The sequence below is a fragment of the Sander vitreus genome, chromosome 9 (assembly GCF_031162955.1).
Source record: "Sander vitreus isolate 19-12246 chromosome 9, sanVit1, whole genome shotgun sequence".
NCBI lineage: Eukaryota > Metazoa > Chordata > Actinopteri > Perciformes > Percidae > Sander > Sander vitreus.
In genome coordinates, this window is record NC_135863.1 from 25,486,496 (window position 1) to 25,501,645 (window position 15,150).

Consider the following 15,150-nt stretch of genomic DNA (forward strand, 5'->3'; position numbering starts at 1 on the left):
AGTAAGGGGGTTGCGACTGCTGGACAGCCCTGAGCATTTGGTGCCTTGACAGTGCCCAGGAGCTGAACTGGCAGCTCTCCAGCTACCAGTCCACAATGGTATTGGTCTCTATAGCTAAGTTTACTCTTCATGAGAACTCTGGAGGAGGTGATTCTTTTTTGTATTATAAATCATTAGATTAAGTTATATTTAGGCTTAAAGGTCTGCATAATTAAGGGTGTGGTCACATTGATTGAAAGGTGCCTGTAGTGAGAGGAGGCTATCTGCTGCCTCTGCTAGGTGTCCCAGTCAGTTCAGCTACAGCTAATCCGACTCACTGCACTTGACCTCCTGGAAGTGCTTTTGCATTTTGGACAATTTTCAAGCAAATATTCTCTATGTTTAATGGTACTAACGGACCCTCCCAAGAAGTCTATGCTACAGTTCTTTAGGTGAGTGAAATTCAAATAAATTTTTTAACGTTCGTGAGCATTATTAGGATGTTACCTAGCTAACATTAATTAGCCATAGACAGAAGCCTCGGAGCAAAACACTAACGCTCAGAAATGTATGCTAAACCGGCTTGCACCGAAGTTAAACTAAAAATAACTTTAAATGTACAGTGATAATATTTTTGAACAAAGGGTGTTTGTATTAGGTTGGAAAATAAATAGTAACTACGTTATTTGGGGCCGTACGGAAGTAACAAAGTGAACAGCGCTGCGAAACTCTGCTCTTGGCCGAGAGGAGCAGCTGCTGTCCAGGTGTAGAGCTAGAACTTTCCTTTACACTGTGACAGTCATGAATGTAAAATAAGACCGGTGACAGAAATCGTCTCTGGTGACAGCAGGCTCTCTGGTTTATGACTTGCCATACGCGCTAATGCTAGACTAGGTGAACTGTGTCAAATGGTGTGTGTAACTTTTAAAAAATGTATCGCATTTCATCATGATTCTAGAAATACTTCTAACCTAGATGTTCCAATATTTTAGTTGAGCTGGAGTTGGTTATCAAGGCTATAAGGTAACGTGAAATTTGACGGTACACAAACCTTAACTTACCCTTTTCAGAAAACAGGTTCCCACCAGCTCTGGTTTCTCTGCACAATTCTCCAGCTCTCTCAGAAATGTCCTGCAGGTAATTTATGAACAAACAGAATGAGAACACAAAACACACTAGCTAAGTTTCCATCCACTTGTCAATCAAATTATCTGAAGTTCGGTTAAAAGAAAACTCATGCGAAAAAAGCCGGTGAAAGTGTGTTTCCAACCAACAAATTGAAGCAAATAAAAACCTGTGCGTAATGACGTTACATGCTGTTTTGCGGTCAAATTGGTATATCGAATTGATTTGAGACATTTTAGGGTGTTTCCATTCATTTTCGCACTGAATCGCACAACATCCAAGCAAACATTTGCTAACAAAGTTTTGCTTGACAAAATAGATCGCACTATCTACCTACATATGAGTAATAATTGCAGAAGTTGTAATAGTGCTTATGTGCCAGCTGATAGCGACATATCAAGCTATAATAAGAAAACAACAGTATCAACAAATTGCTATGATGATGCCACGGAAGCGGCCTGTGGTGTGGATAAGAGAGTGCTCCAAACAGTTCTGGAAGATCTTGGTTTAGAGACACTTCACGGGAACCCTTTGTTGAAGCATTTTCGGATTTGACCTGTTGTGTAATTTTACTGGCCCGTCCCTTGACCCAGATAAGCCATGGCCCTCCGGTTCCAACCGAGAAGCGTATCGCCATTGCGCTCTACAAACTGGCTACGTGCGCAGAGTACAGAGTGGTAGGCGAAACGTTTGGGTCAGCAAGACCACCGTGTGCAATGCCATAAGAGCGAGGAAGATGCAAAGGTATACACCTACCTGGAGTGGATAAGGTGCATGAGATCTCGCTGCATAATTATATAGCGCACCTTGTGCCACAGGTGTTTGGCGCAATAGACGGGACTTACGTCCCGATTAGACCACCTGCTGAAGGCTGCAGGCATTTTGTCAATTGAAAGGGCTGGCTATCAATCGTATTACTCCAGGCTGTAGTATACGATCGTTGCATCATAAGGGACATTTGCGTAGGCACTCCCGGCAGTGCGCATTGGGCCAAACTAAATCAGATATTAGTAAAACATATTATTTTGATTATTTGCTATGATTGGTGGAAACAACTAAATGAAATATGAACTTCTTTTTTTTTTAATTTGGAGTGAAGTGAGGATACTGGCATTAGTGGGGCAGTTAGAGCATTTGGGGTGCCCAGGCTTTGAACCGGGCCAGGAAGGGAGACACCTACTTTACTTCTGTGTGAAATGGAACCCATTGTTTAAAATAATTGCATTCAACACATTTTGGGTGTGGCTGTTATAACTGTAAACTGCTTCTGAATGCTAGAATGGAAAGGTTGACAGATGTAGCAACAGTAACTAAGGGGGGCGTGGCTTAGCAGGCAGAGCTATGATCAAACCCAAAGTACCAATACCTTTTTAATAATTCTGACTCTTGTCACATAGTTCTGTCAGTAATGTTTTGTGGAGTAGTTTCTTAGTCATCTTTATACCATTTTATCCTGTGGTCCGCCTTGTTTGTTACTGATAATTCAGTGTTTCCCAAATACAATAGAGCATAACGCAGGGAAATGTACAACCTGCATTCCACCTACCTGTTGTGAAATTCATATATCTCTGGCAGGTTGCCAAACAGCACATCCCTTTTGTTTCCAACGGACGGGGGGATGAGGTGGCTGAGCTCTGAGTTATCCAGCTCTGCAAAATAACCCTGGGTAGAAGATTGAGGAGGAAAGTAGAATAATGATTTATTTGAATTATGCAGGATCTATGCCAGGGTAATGTTAGAAGATAAAGATAAATAAATAAATACTTAGAGTTAGGTCGATTTCCAGTTTAACGGGTCCGGTGTACAAGACTAAACCGGTTTAAATTTATGCTAACCGGCTGAACCGGCATACAGTATATGACTATAGCCCTATTTGCACGATCGCACGATTAGTATCATTTGGGGACTAGGGATGCACCGATACCGATGTCAATATCGGGGATCCGATGCCAGGCGCATGTACTTGTACTTCTAATCATAAAATTACTCCCTTACAACTACACCCAATACTACCTTATTGTGACGTGACATTAACTTCTCCATCGAGCAGGTAGGCGGCAAAAGAGGAGCAATTAATGCCAGCCGTTTGGAGAGTTTTGGCTGTAAAAATAACATACCTATAGTTTTGGGTAAAATAATCTTACCCAATAGGCCTTCATGATTCACTTGACAACTAGCCATTGTCAGTCGTTAAAAATATTGGGTTTCAACGTCTTCTCAGTGTACTGGAGCCAGGGTATGAGATTCCCAGCCATCACCACATTGCAGAAACCGGGTTCCCAAAGCTGCTTTGTGAAAAAGCATATCAGCAGCCTGTTGCCCGTGAGCTTCACCACTGATATTCATAGTAGCACTGTCCCAATGTCTCTTATCAGCTTAACAGGCATAAACATAAAGAAAGCGATATTTTTCTTTCGTTTGCGTTCTTCATTCTTTCTAAACTTCACTCAGTATTTTGATATCAAGAATTATATGATTTATTTTATTGACACTAGCTCAGGGAAATGTCCAGCCCATGGGCACTGAGCTTTGAATAGAAAAAAGGCATGTTACTTTGAAAATACTGCTTTGTTCTTTTGGACAACAATATCAGAGCAGGCCAAAAAACACCCTCGGACCCCAGAGGGATTATTAAGTACTGTATCGGTACTCGGTATCGGCGAGTACATAAATGTAAGTACTTGTAAAAAAAAAGTGGTATCGGTGCATCCCTACTGGGGACCTCGTGTGAATTATCTCAAAAATCTTTTCATTAAGCAGTTATATTTAACATACATTACATTTTTACATTCAAAGCTCATTTTCATAGCCTTTACAATTGCCCCTGCAGTGTCGGAGTTATTAGATAGACAAAAAAGTAATAGGCACAGAAGTGCTATTTAAGCAGGATAATGAACATAAGAAAGACCTATGAGAATTAGAAACAAAACAAAAACAAAGTCAACAGGAAGGGAAGAAATTGGTTTACGTCAGTAGCCTACATTAAATTACATCCACCATGCGCCTGGTTTTAATTTCTTTTCAGTCCGTTGGTTGTTGGCCTAATATTTTCTTTTTGTCCCCCTGTACATGAGTAAAGCATCCTTGGGTTTCATGAAATGCGCTATATAAATCTAAGTCATTATTGTTTTTGTTAGAAAACACAAAATTGGCCCAATAACTGGAAATGTGCATTAGGTTCCCAAGAAATATGAGCCCAGTCAATCTCATGGTGGCGCTGTAATTAATGATAAAAAAGCAATTTTTGAAAGGCAACGCCACTCAAACCATGAGTCCGATTGACTTGAAATTTCACACATATGCAGCTCAATGTGCTTTTTGCAAATTAGCATAATGTGAAAAACAGTAAAATGAATAGAACTTTGTCAATTTTGATTCTATAAACACAGCCTTGTAGGACTGGGATACATACTTCTACTATGAAAGAGCAAGATTGGTGAAAATACATGACCGCCATCAATCAAAGAATTTTGCAGGGCAGGGCAGGGCTTAGCAGAAAATTGGCCATAACTCACTAACACTTAGTTAGTAATCATTATACAATTTGTAACATATCTTCAGTCCGTCTTGAGGTATAGGGTTACGCAACGATTTCTAGCTCAACCCACAAGTATGTGAAACCAGCTGAAGTGCATTTGCTCAGCTTTGTGAAGACCCAAACCTGCTCAATGATGCTATGAGGTTTTGGCGATTGGGCTGCTTCTTTTTGTTGGCTGAGAAAGGGTTTAAACCCGCAGATTGCTGCTTGCGGCTATATTTATTTCTCCCGGTTTAGTATAACCAAAAGACCAAAAGTCCGATTGACATGAAATTCCTCACACAAGTCCAGCTCAGATGTGCTCTATAAAAAAAAGCCTCTTGGACCATAAACGTCCATGATGGTATTTAATTTGCATAATGTGAAAAACAATTAAATGAATAGAACTTTGTCAATTTTGATTGTATCAAGACCAAAATTGGTATATGGCCTATAAATGAGCAAGATTCGTCATAAAACATGGTCGCCATCAGTCAAAGAACTTCCTTAAAAGCGGGGCTAGCAGGGAATTGCCTATAACTCAAGTTCTGCTATAGCAATCCTGTCTAAAATTGATGGAGACATTTAACACCATGACTTGAACGTGTGTACCAAGTTTCGTTAAAATCCGATAAAGGGAGCGAATTTATTGTAGTGATGAAACAGGTGTTTGGTTGGTTCTATAGAGCATTAACCCATCTGAAGTGGTTTTGCTCAGCTTTGTGAAGCTACAAACCCGCTCAACTATGCTTGCGGCTTTGACTTTGGCGATTTGGCATCGGCTCAATGCTGCTTTCTGCTTTGACTTTTGCCGATTGGGGTGCTTCCCAATCCTGCTGTAGCTCAGGCGGTAGAGCGTTTGCCTAACATTCAGAAGGTTGGTGGTTCAACCAAAGGACCTGCAGTTTGATCTCAAAGTGTATGAATGTGAGTGAAAGGTACCTTTAACAAGTGAAAGTGCTTTGAGATGCCGAAAACAGGGTTTGAACCAGCAAAATGACGCTTGTGGCTATATTTATTATTACGTTGGTTGCTACAACAGCCTCTTAATGCTTTGGCTCGTGACACAGTGACAGTGATGCCCAGTTTAGCTCACAATACATCCAAAGTATAAGTTACCGTATGAAACACTTCAAATGCCATGGTGCATCGGTAACGTATTTTCTTATTGTAAATTAATGATTTTCTGCCTAAGCACAACATTCATCGCAACTATATGACCTCCTGGTAACGCTAACTCAGTAATACAGTACCGTAAGAAAAGCCCTTTATGACAGCATGTGCAGCAAAACACTACTGCTTTTGTCCAAAGCGGCCGCTAGAATTAACACAAACTGAAAGTTACAAACAGCCCCTTTAATTGTACATTAAACGATAGGCCAGGTGTTCGCCAATCAGAGAGCTTGTTCATATGCTAATTTGCATTGTTTTACTCAACCAGATCACGGCCCCCCAGTGTCACAGAAATGCTAAATAGAAAGGTCAAATGACTTTGATAATGGAATTTCAAATTGGATAAGGAAAGGCAGCAAGGGAATGGATTCAAAAATGAGAAAAGGAATTGCCCTTTTAAATGCCTTATTAAAAGCTGTGTTCTTAATTCAGTTTGTCAATTCAACTATTAATTCCTGTTTTTTTCAAATTGATCTTTAAATGCTCTTTTTTATTTAGTAATTAATTAATGTGCTTTTAAAATTATATATTTAATTTACTGTTTTACAGTTTGACTTTGAAAATCTTTTTATAGTTCCTCTATTCAATAATGGATTAATTAATGAATATGAAGCGAAGCCTGTGATTTTACTCGAATTTATTGACTTGTCTGTACACTGCGAGCTTGGTACCCGGAGGCGCGCGGATGCGGCCAGCGCAAGGCCGCCACACCACATTTTTTTGGGCCAGGCCTGGTAGAGGTTACCAGCCGGCAACAAAACAAAGTGCTGGAGAGCCCAAGAGCCTGGGCGTTCATCTTACATGTGTTTGTGAACGAATAACTTCATCATTTGCATTTATTTGCCCCACTTGCTGCACTGCGCATGGGGGAGACACACACAGACACGCACTGACACATGCACAGATTCGTTGATTTATAGTTAGATTATAAAATGTATTAAAATAACATGCTTACTGCATACTTAACAAATTAAAAATAACCCTTTTTCAGCCAACAGAAGGCTGTAAATGGACTGCATTTATATAGCGCTTTTCTAGTCTTAACAACTACTCAAAGAGCTTTTACATATTACAGGCACCATTCATACAAATGTATAAACTTAGACATGTGACTCCCTGAATCGAAACACCAACCTTCTGATTGTTAGGCGAATGCTTTACCACCTGAGCCACAGCCTCCCCTAGGAAGCAGCTCAATTGCCAATTTGAAAGAGGGATAAGATCAGAATACAATTGATGCAGTAATATAATAAGTCCTGCCATTTGGTGTGTCATTATGGAAATTAGCAAACAATCCATATTTGTGATAATTGTTTGTAGAGCACATTGACCTGGACCTGGAGAAATTGCAAGTTAATCGAGCTCACAGGGTGAGGGGCGTGGCCTTTCAAAGTTATAGCGCCACCATCAGGCCAAATGGCATCGTATTTTATGGGAAGCATAAAGCACATCGACATCACTTGTGACAATTTTCATGTCTCTAACTTGAGAAAAGCCATAATTTAGCATATAATGCTAAATAAGCCACGCCTACAAGCACCAATCAATATGACACTTCAGATCCTGGTTATTACTCACCCCCAGACCTTGTGTACCAGTTTTGGTGAAATTCCGTCCACCGGTTTTTGAAGTACAACTTGTGGTATTTTTGCCGCGGAAGATGACAAATCTGAGCAAAGACAATAGGGTTCTACTCCTTTGGGGTTTGAACCCTAATAATGGCAAACCGGAGCAAAATAATAGGGTTCTACCTGGGAAGCGGCGATTCATGGGTTCAAACCAGGGACGTCACTAGGATTGAAAGACAGGGGGTGCTTAGCCCCTAGGGTATTTGTAACTTGCGTTTGCAAAATCTTTGCACTCACATCTTTCGTTACTGTATTAGAGCTACACTTATGTCAACAACCAGTCAAGAAACCAATATGTTAACAAGTAAAGAGTGACAGACATATCCTCTTCTTCCATTTCTGTTCCTTCTGTCTTATCCTTTAAGATAAAACAAAATCCTGATGCTAATTTCATGACTTCGAAATGCAAATTGGTCACATGAAACAACATCCAAAATGTCCAAAAACAGACAAACAGAGGCCAGACAGCTAATAAGTTGGTAAGTTAAACAAATATGACAAATAGCAGTACAAGAAAAAGAAAAAAATAGGCATCACTGCATACTTTATCATGTAAGATATTAATACGGATCCTATTTAAAGTGGCTACTGTCTAAATACAATAACCTGATGGCAGAAGGAATACAAGATTTGGAGTAATGATTACTGTATGTATGTACTGTATGTAGGATTGCTTTCATTTTATTTGCACGTGTATCTGTGGGCATGTGCTCATCTTTAGCCTAGCCAACATTTAGGCAACATCTACATATTTATTTAATTTATCACAGCCAATGAATGCAGAAAGTTAAATTGGTTAGAATATAGCTAGCATATATAAAAAAAATAAAATGAAATAATTTAGTTTAGGCTATGCATAGTACCTAGACCTGCCAAGAAATGATTATTGTTAGAAGAAAACAAAGCAATCCTTCGACCTATAGACCACTACTGACCTCAATCACGCCGGCTCCCTCAGAATCAACTGCTCTGCCAATCTCCTGCTTCTCTTTCTCTCTGCTGAAATATCTTCCAATATCCATCTCATCTGCTCAATGAATTGAAGGATACAACGGTACAATAGCATTAACAGGGATCCTATGACATTTAGTTTTCAGTGACAACAACATTGTATGAGGATTGATATTGTTTTAGAGCAAGGAATAAAGAGTTGTGATTAGCTTGCTAAGTTAACCATTTCATTTTTATTTTAGTTAACTATAGTTTTCCATAGCAAACCAAAATATCCCCTTTCCTTTACCTCAAGAAAACGTAGCTAAAGGTAAGCAGGTAATTAAAAACAACTTACTATTTCACTCTGTATCACTACGTGTAATCAATCTTCCTTTCACCATTAACATGTGTATCGGTGTGTGTATGTGTGGGGGGGAGGGTGCATAGCGAGTTCAGACCAAAGAGTAGCAGCGAGATGAGATGAATCCTCCAGTTACTCGCAACGCTCTGAAAGCTGCCAGTTCACACCAATGCAACGAGACAGTGCGGTGCATCATCTTGATAGCACAACGACTCTTTGTACTTCTGTCTAACTTCCGACTTTTCGGCTATCTTTTTGTAGCTATATATATATCATTTGAAAATAAATAAATAAATATAAATAATAAATATGAATGAGGATAAATCAAATTGTTATTGTTGTTCTTATTATTATTTAGGGGGACTTAGGAACATTTTGGGTTAGCTTCAGCCCCCCTAAAATAGGCCTAACGACAACCCTGGTTCAAACCCTTTCTCGGCCAACAGAAGGATGTAAATGCATTCATGGCCGACCTCTATGGTCCAAATGGCTGTTTTGTAAGGCACATTGAGCTGCATATGTGTGAGAAATTTCAAGTCAGTTGGACTTACGGTGTGAGGGGTGTTTCCTTTCCAAAATCGCTTTTTTGATCATTAATTGTAGCGCCACCATGTGGCCAGTTGGGCTCATATTTCTTTGGAACCGAATGCACATCATTTCCAGTCATTTGGCCAAGTTTGGTGTTTTTAGCTCATTCCAGCTCGCGGCAATTTGAGCCGCGTTGGGAGACGACAAATAATAATAAAGCAGGGCAAAAACAATAGGGTTCTACCCCTTCAGGCTTTCAACCCTGATAATAGCAAACCGGAGTAAAAACAATAGGGTTTTACCCTTTCGGGGTTTGAACCCTAATAATAACAAATCTAAACAAAAACAATAGGGTTCTACCCCTTCAGGGTTTGAACCCTAATAATAACAAACCTGAGCAAAAACAATAAGGTTCTACCCCTTCCGTGTTTGAACCTTAATAATAACAAATCTGAGAAAAACAATAGGGTTCTACCCCTTCGGGGTTTGAACCCTAATAAACCATTGCAAAAACAATAGGGTTCTACCCTTAGGGGTTTGAACCCTAATAGTCTCACTTTGCCAGACCTTCTTTCACAACGCTGTGAAACTGCGGAGGAGGGTCTGGCTAGTTCACACAGCATTCCGGGATGGGAGAAAAACGTGCTTTGGTTTATTGGAATTTCTTTAAACCAATCAAACTCGTCATGGGCGGCGCAAAGCGCTGCACGGAGCCCTGGTGCCACTGGAAAATAGCCTCGGGAAGGAACTTGTTTTGGTGGAACATGTGTACTCTAAGATTCTACAGATAGTTTAGCTAGCTGTCTTGATTTACCCTGCAGAGATCTGAGGAGCAGACATAGTCATGAATCCACTAGAGTTTAGAATTTCAACACAAAGGAAGCGTTAGGTAACAGAAATCCGGTCAAAAACACCCCACACACCAAATCAAGCATTGCAGCGAAAATGCCAGTCCTCTCATTCATTTGAATGTGAGTAATGCGTTTAGGCTGTGGTGGTGGGGAACGCAGAGGATAGCGAAAAAAACACAGCTGCCTTGCAGGGAAAAGTTGAAACAGAATCAAGTTTTGGAGAAATGCAAACCAACGTTAGGCTGTGGTGGCCAATCACGTCAGCGATATCAGACAAAACTTAATTAATTTGGCCTTATGCACCACCGTAATGATAGGCTTGCATCCTGGTTAGTTATTAAAAGTAAATGTTTTTTTAGTCTGGTACGGACAGACAATCACTCGTAGGACCCAGCATATTAACAGCATGGCTAAATGCTAGAACCATGAAGACACAAATGGGCCAATTAAGTAACACTCCCACACCGTCGCACAACGCAGCAACTCCTCATTTGGTTGGTGGGCTGGTTAAGATGGAACTACTTTATATACTGCTGGGTAGTTGAATCTATAAAACTGCATCATATTATTGCAATAGCATCACATTGCTCATATTTCCTATTTTTCTCTCTTAGGAGAGAAGGGAAACATCAAATGGAAATACTCAATTACAGTTACCTCAAAATTGTACACACGTTATTCCACCTCAGTCTAATTCATCATTAAATACATATGACTGTTAAGTATTGATGTCAGTGTAAATCAATCTGGTTTATTACAACGTGGGTTTTATTTTTATTGCTAAGTTAAAACCCGGAAAGAGACATTACAGTCCACGACCAAACAAGTTGTAAACAAGCCAATGTTACTGAAACTTAGTAATTTTCCATCTGATGATCATAAATTACCTGCAACAGCAAACGAGACTAACAGTGAAAAGAACGCTATTTTTGTATAGTTTTTATTAATGCCTTTGCCCGGGTCCGATTTTTCCCGCAAAGTCACAAAATGATTTTCGGCAGGTAGATGGCGCTACAGAGCACACATTCTGAAGGGTCACAGATTTCGGCGTAACACCGGAAAAGCCTGTGTTAGTGAGAATGTAGGTACAAGTTGTTAGTGAGTATCCAGCCAGGTAAAAGGTAGCAGGAGTTTTCTTTATATAGGCCTAATTGTATTTTAATTTTATTTTAAAAGTTATGTGATGTATAACTTTTAATACTGATACTGGGGCAGGGCCATCACAGAAAAGAAGGAAATTAAATGAACAACTAAAAGCTAAAAGGGAAAGTGAAAGACAACAGGCAAAATCCAAGTCACATTCGGTCGAGCTTTCAACAAATGGAGACAATTACGGGATTGTAAATGATTCAAAAGTGACCCCGAATTGGCCTACAGGTATGTAATATGTCTATTTTATTCATAAAATAACTTTAGATTGCGCAATGTGGTTGTACGCCAGTAGCCAACATTAAATTATGCCCCCCTTCCATTTAGCATGGACGTGTTATTCCTTTTAGTCCGTGTTTGTGTTGGCCTACTACTTTCTTTTCCCTTGTCGCCCCTTGTGTAAAGCGTCCTTGTGTTTTTAATGAAATGCGCTATATAACTCTAAGTTATTATTACGTTGGTTGGTACAACAAACTCATATTGCTTTGGCTCGTGACACAGTGACAGTGATACCTTGTTTAGCTCATGATACATCCAAAGTAGGCAAAGTAATTACCATTTGCAACACTTGAAATGCAACAATGCATCTGTAACGTATTCTCTTATTGTAAATGAATGATTTTCTGTCTGAGCAAAACATACGCAACTATATGACCTCCTCGTAACGCTAACTCCTAGACCTTTAAAGTGTGGTAAAAACACTACCGCATTTGTCCAAAGGGGCCGCTGAAATCAACACAAACTGAAAGTTACATATAGCCACTTTAAGTAAGCCATGATGCAATGTAAATTGGGTAAGAACATTCTAAAAACAGCAGTCATACTGTACCTCCATGATGCTTTGTAGTTCCTCCACATATAGCCTCTCTGTTTCAATTAGCTCAGTCATGATGTGTCTGCAGAAAAAGAGGAAAGAATGGGGTGATTTCTAACGGAGCAAATCATAATAAAACCTCTCTGGCAGAATTCCCCCCCAAAAAACCTTAATTTATTCATCCATCCACTTTTGCTTTGGAAGGGATCTTATTGCAAGCTGACAAAGAATATAATAAATCAGTAACCACTATTAAATATCAATGTTGGCACAGCAGAAATTACCCCCTCATTAAGAAGGGAGTGTTTTGTGGCTATTTGATTCAACAGTGAGATCAGACCTCATCAGGATTTGTCTCCCTGATGTAATGGCACCATTACAAAAGGACAACGGAAACCGGACTACACCATTTTGTAAACATAGCCATACAGAGAAATACAGAGAGTTTTATGGACCTGATTCCTGGCTTAATTAGCATTGTATCAACTCATTTGGCAATGGCTTGACAGTAACGGACCTTTATTAATATAAAATTGTTGCACACTATAGCTTTAACAAATAAAATGAAATAATATTTTAAAGTTTGATTAGACCTGCCATGACATATTTCTGACAGGTTATGTTGTCGAGTTTAATGTCAAGTTGTCATAACAAAGACATTGATAGGTTATACTGTCTTGCTTAATGTCAAGTTGTCAAAACACAGAGATTGTTGTGTTAGTTATTGTCAAGTTGTCATAACACAAACATCTCAAACAATGCTAACTTTGCATTAAAAGTGTCATAATATACCAGTGACACCTAATGACAACAGTCATAAACATTCAAGAAGACTCATGTTCATGACAGATGTCATGTCATAGTATTTGTGGCAGCCCGCCACACAATCAATGTTGACCGCCATACTGCTGTATATGCTCTCTCTCTCTCTCAAACACAACAGACCCAACTGTGAATAGCTCCACCGTGCAGATTCATTAATGCCATTAATTATTCTACACACTCCAATACAGTAATGTAGGTGGCGGTATGAGCCTTAAACTTTATTTATTAAAATTAACACACAGAAGAAGAAGTTGCTTTTTCCCTCATCAATCCTTTTCCCTGCAGAGAAGACGGCTGGAGTCCATCTAGAGTTTAATGGTTAGCTGAGAGAAAACCGCGAGAAATCGCTGCTGTTGGACGCAGAGCTCTCCATCCGCAGGAGCTCCGACTGCTGTCTGTCTGCACGGCGGGCTACGCTGCCCTCTATCAGTATTACATTGAGACAGTTTCATAACCTGTAAAAATAAAAACATCTCGTATGTCGAGTTAAGTCCTTTTTTTCCGTGTTTTGGTACAGTTCATTTTAACACGGGTGATGCGAGCCATATGGGAGTAGCCTACGCATGAAACTCAAAGTTTTGAGTGCTTTAGTTGCATTGACCTGACTCCCTGAATAAGCTGCAGAGACGTCGTCTCGCTCCGCCTCTCTGCTGAGCCCCATTCATGTAACAGCATCAGTTAAACTGTATTTCACACTATGATGGTTACATTTGCAATTAATCCACGGTTAACATGCCTGCATGTTATTAGTAATGTAAGACACCTAACGTTAGCTAGTAAGGATATAACATTAGCACGTTATCAGCTGCGTTGTCGAGGTTACCATGCTGTAATGTTAACATTACCTGCTAGTCAATATCAACTTATGTGTAAGAGACACAAAACAATCCCCACTAGGGTAATTGGGTAAGTTGCAAACATTTTGTTTTCAATTTTGTTCATGTTCAAGTGCTCAACAAGTTAACAACATATACAGTAACATTTAAGTTTTTTTTTTTGTTTGTTATAAGATTACATTGTGTGCTGTAACTGCCCCTGCACCCTTATAGCCTTGAGGATGGGACTGTGGGCAGATTGTCTATTTAAGCTGTTACACATATACAGCTGGTCAAACTGCAAAAACAGTGGATCCTACATTTCCCGCATTGTAACATTATAGTGTCTTTCATTAGCCCTGTCTTTAGCCTGGAAATCCAGACCCAAATCCGAAAGGATTAAGGGTCTGACATTGAGTAATGAAAGTCGCCCAACTCGAGGGGTGGCACCAAGCATGCATTTGAAAATCTCACTGCACGCAATTAGATAACACTACAGCCAATCACAACAATACACAGGTTGACGTATCCAGAGCCCCATACGCTTAGCTACCAGCGTAGCTAACTGGTAGATTAAACTGTCGTCATCTGTTTAGCTCGCCTCTGGCCCGCCTATACCAGATACACTGATGTGATTGATGCAACCTGGCTACAAGGGCATAGTTAATGAGCATCATTACTTGATGCCAGAGTGACTCACTGAGCAAATTCAAATTGTGCTCTCATGAGAACTCTGGATTTCCGGGGTACCCTGTCTTGTGGAGGTGCCCCAAAATAAAATCTAGTTTAAAGGCTCAGTTAAATATATCCACTGAGGAAGAAAGCGATTAAAATGAGTTTAGTTGAGACCCTTTGTCAAACTACGTTTAAAGCCTTTGTTGTATCCATAAAAAAAATCAACCGGAACAAAGCAAATATGTAGAGCCAGTAATGGTCCTTTACATGTAGGCACTTGCTATCACAAGCCCATAGAGATGTGCTAAAATGTGTGTGTGTGTGTGTGTGTGTGTGTGTGTGTGTGTGTGTGTGTGTGTGTATCAGCTGATGCAACTTTGAGGACATTCATTCCATATATTTATATTATTATATTATATTTATATATATTAATGTTTTTGCCAACAAAAATAGTTCCACGCAAATGAATAGTTGCATGAACTACTAACGTTTCACCTTTACACTAAATTTTGTTTTGGGCAAGTACTTGTATAGCTGCTAGCTTACAAAACCTTTAACCTTGCCTTCTTTTGTCAAATAAAAAGGTGGTAAAAGCATAAATATTTAAAGCAGTGTTGGACAGGCCAAAGCACCTCCGCGCACGTCAGAGTTACTGGCAGATGCCTCTCCATGTGGCCGTGCATTTGCGCATATTGGCCAGAAGATGTCCTCAGGCCTGGACCCTTGTCTCAGCATGACAAATTTTGGGCAGATTGGACAATGTACACTTGAGTTACA

General features: G+C 39.8%; 1 protein-coding gene across 1 annotated transcript in view; it reads right to left on the bottom strand.

The window, feature by feature from the left end:
* mcf2l2 (MCF.2 cell line derived transforming sequence-like 2) overlaps nt 1–15,150 on the bottom strand; it is a 272,628-nt gene that overhangs the window by 132,019 nt on the left and 125,459 nt on the right. The window contains exons 16-18 of the mRNA XM_078259471.1: nt 12,074–12,140; nt 2,651–2,766; nt 1,041–1,110 (exon numbers count right to left, since the gene is read on the bottom strand). Coding sequence (XP_078115597.1) covers nt 1,041–1,110; nt 2,651–2,766; nt 12,074–12,140 — 253 coding nt within the window. The remainder of the gene's footprint in view (nt 1–1,040; nt 1,111–2,650; nt 2,767–12,073; nt 12,141–15,150) is intronic.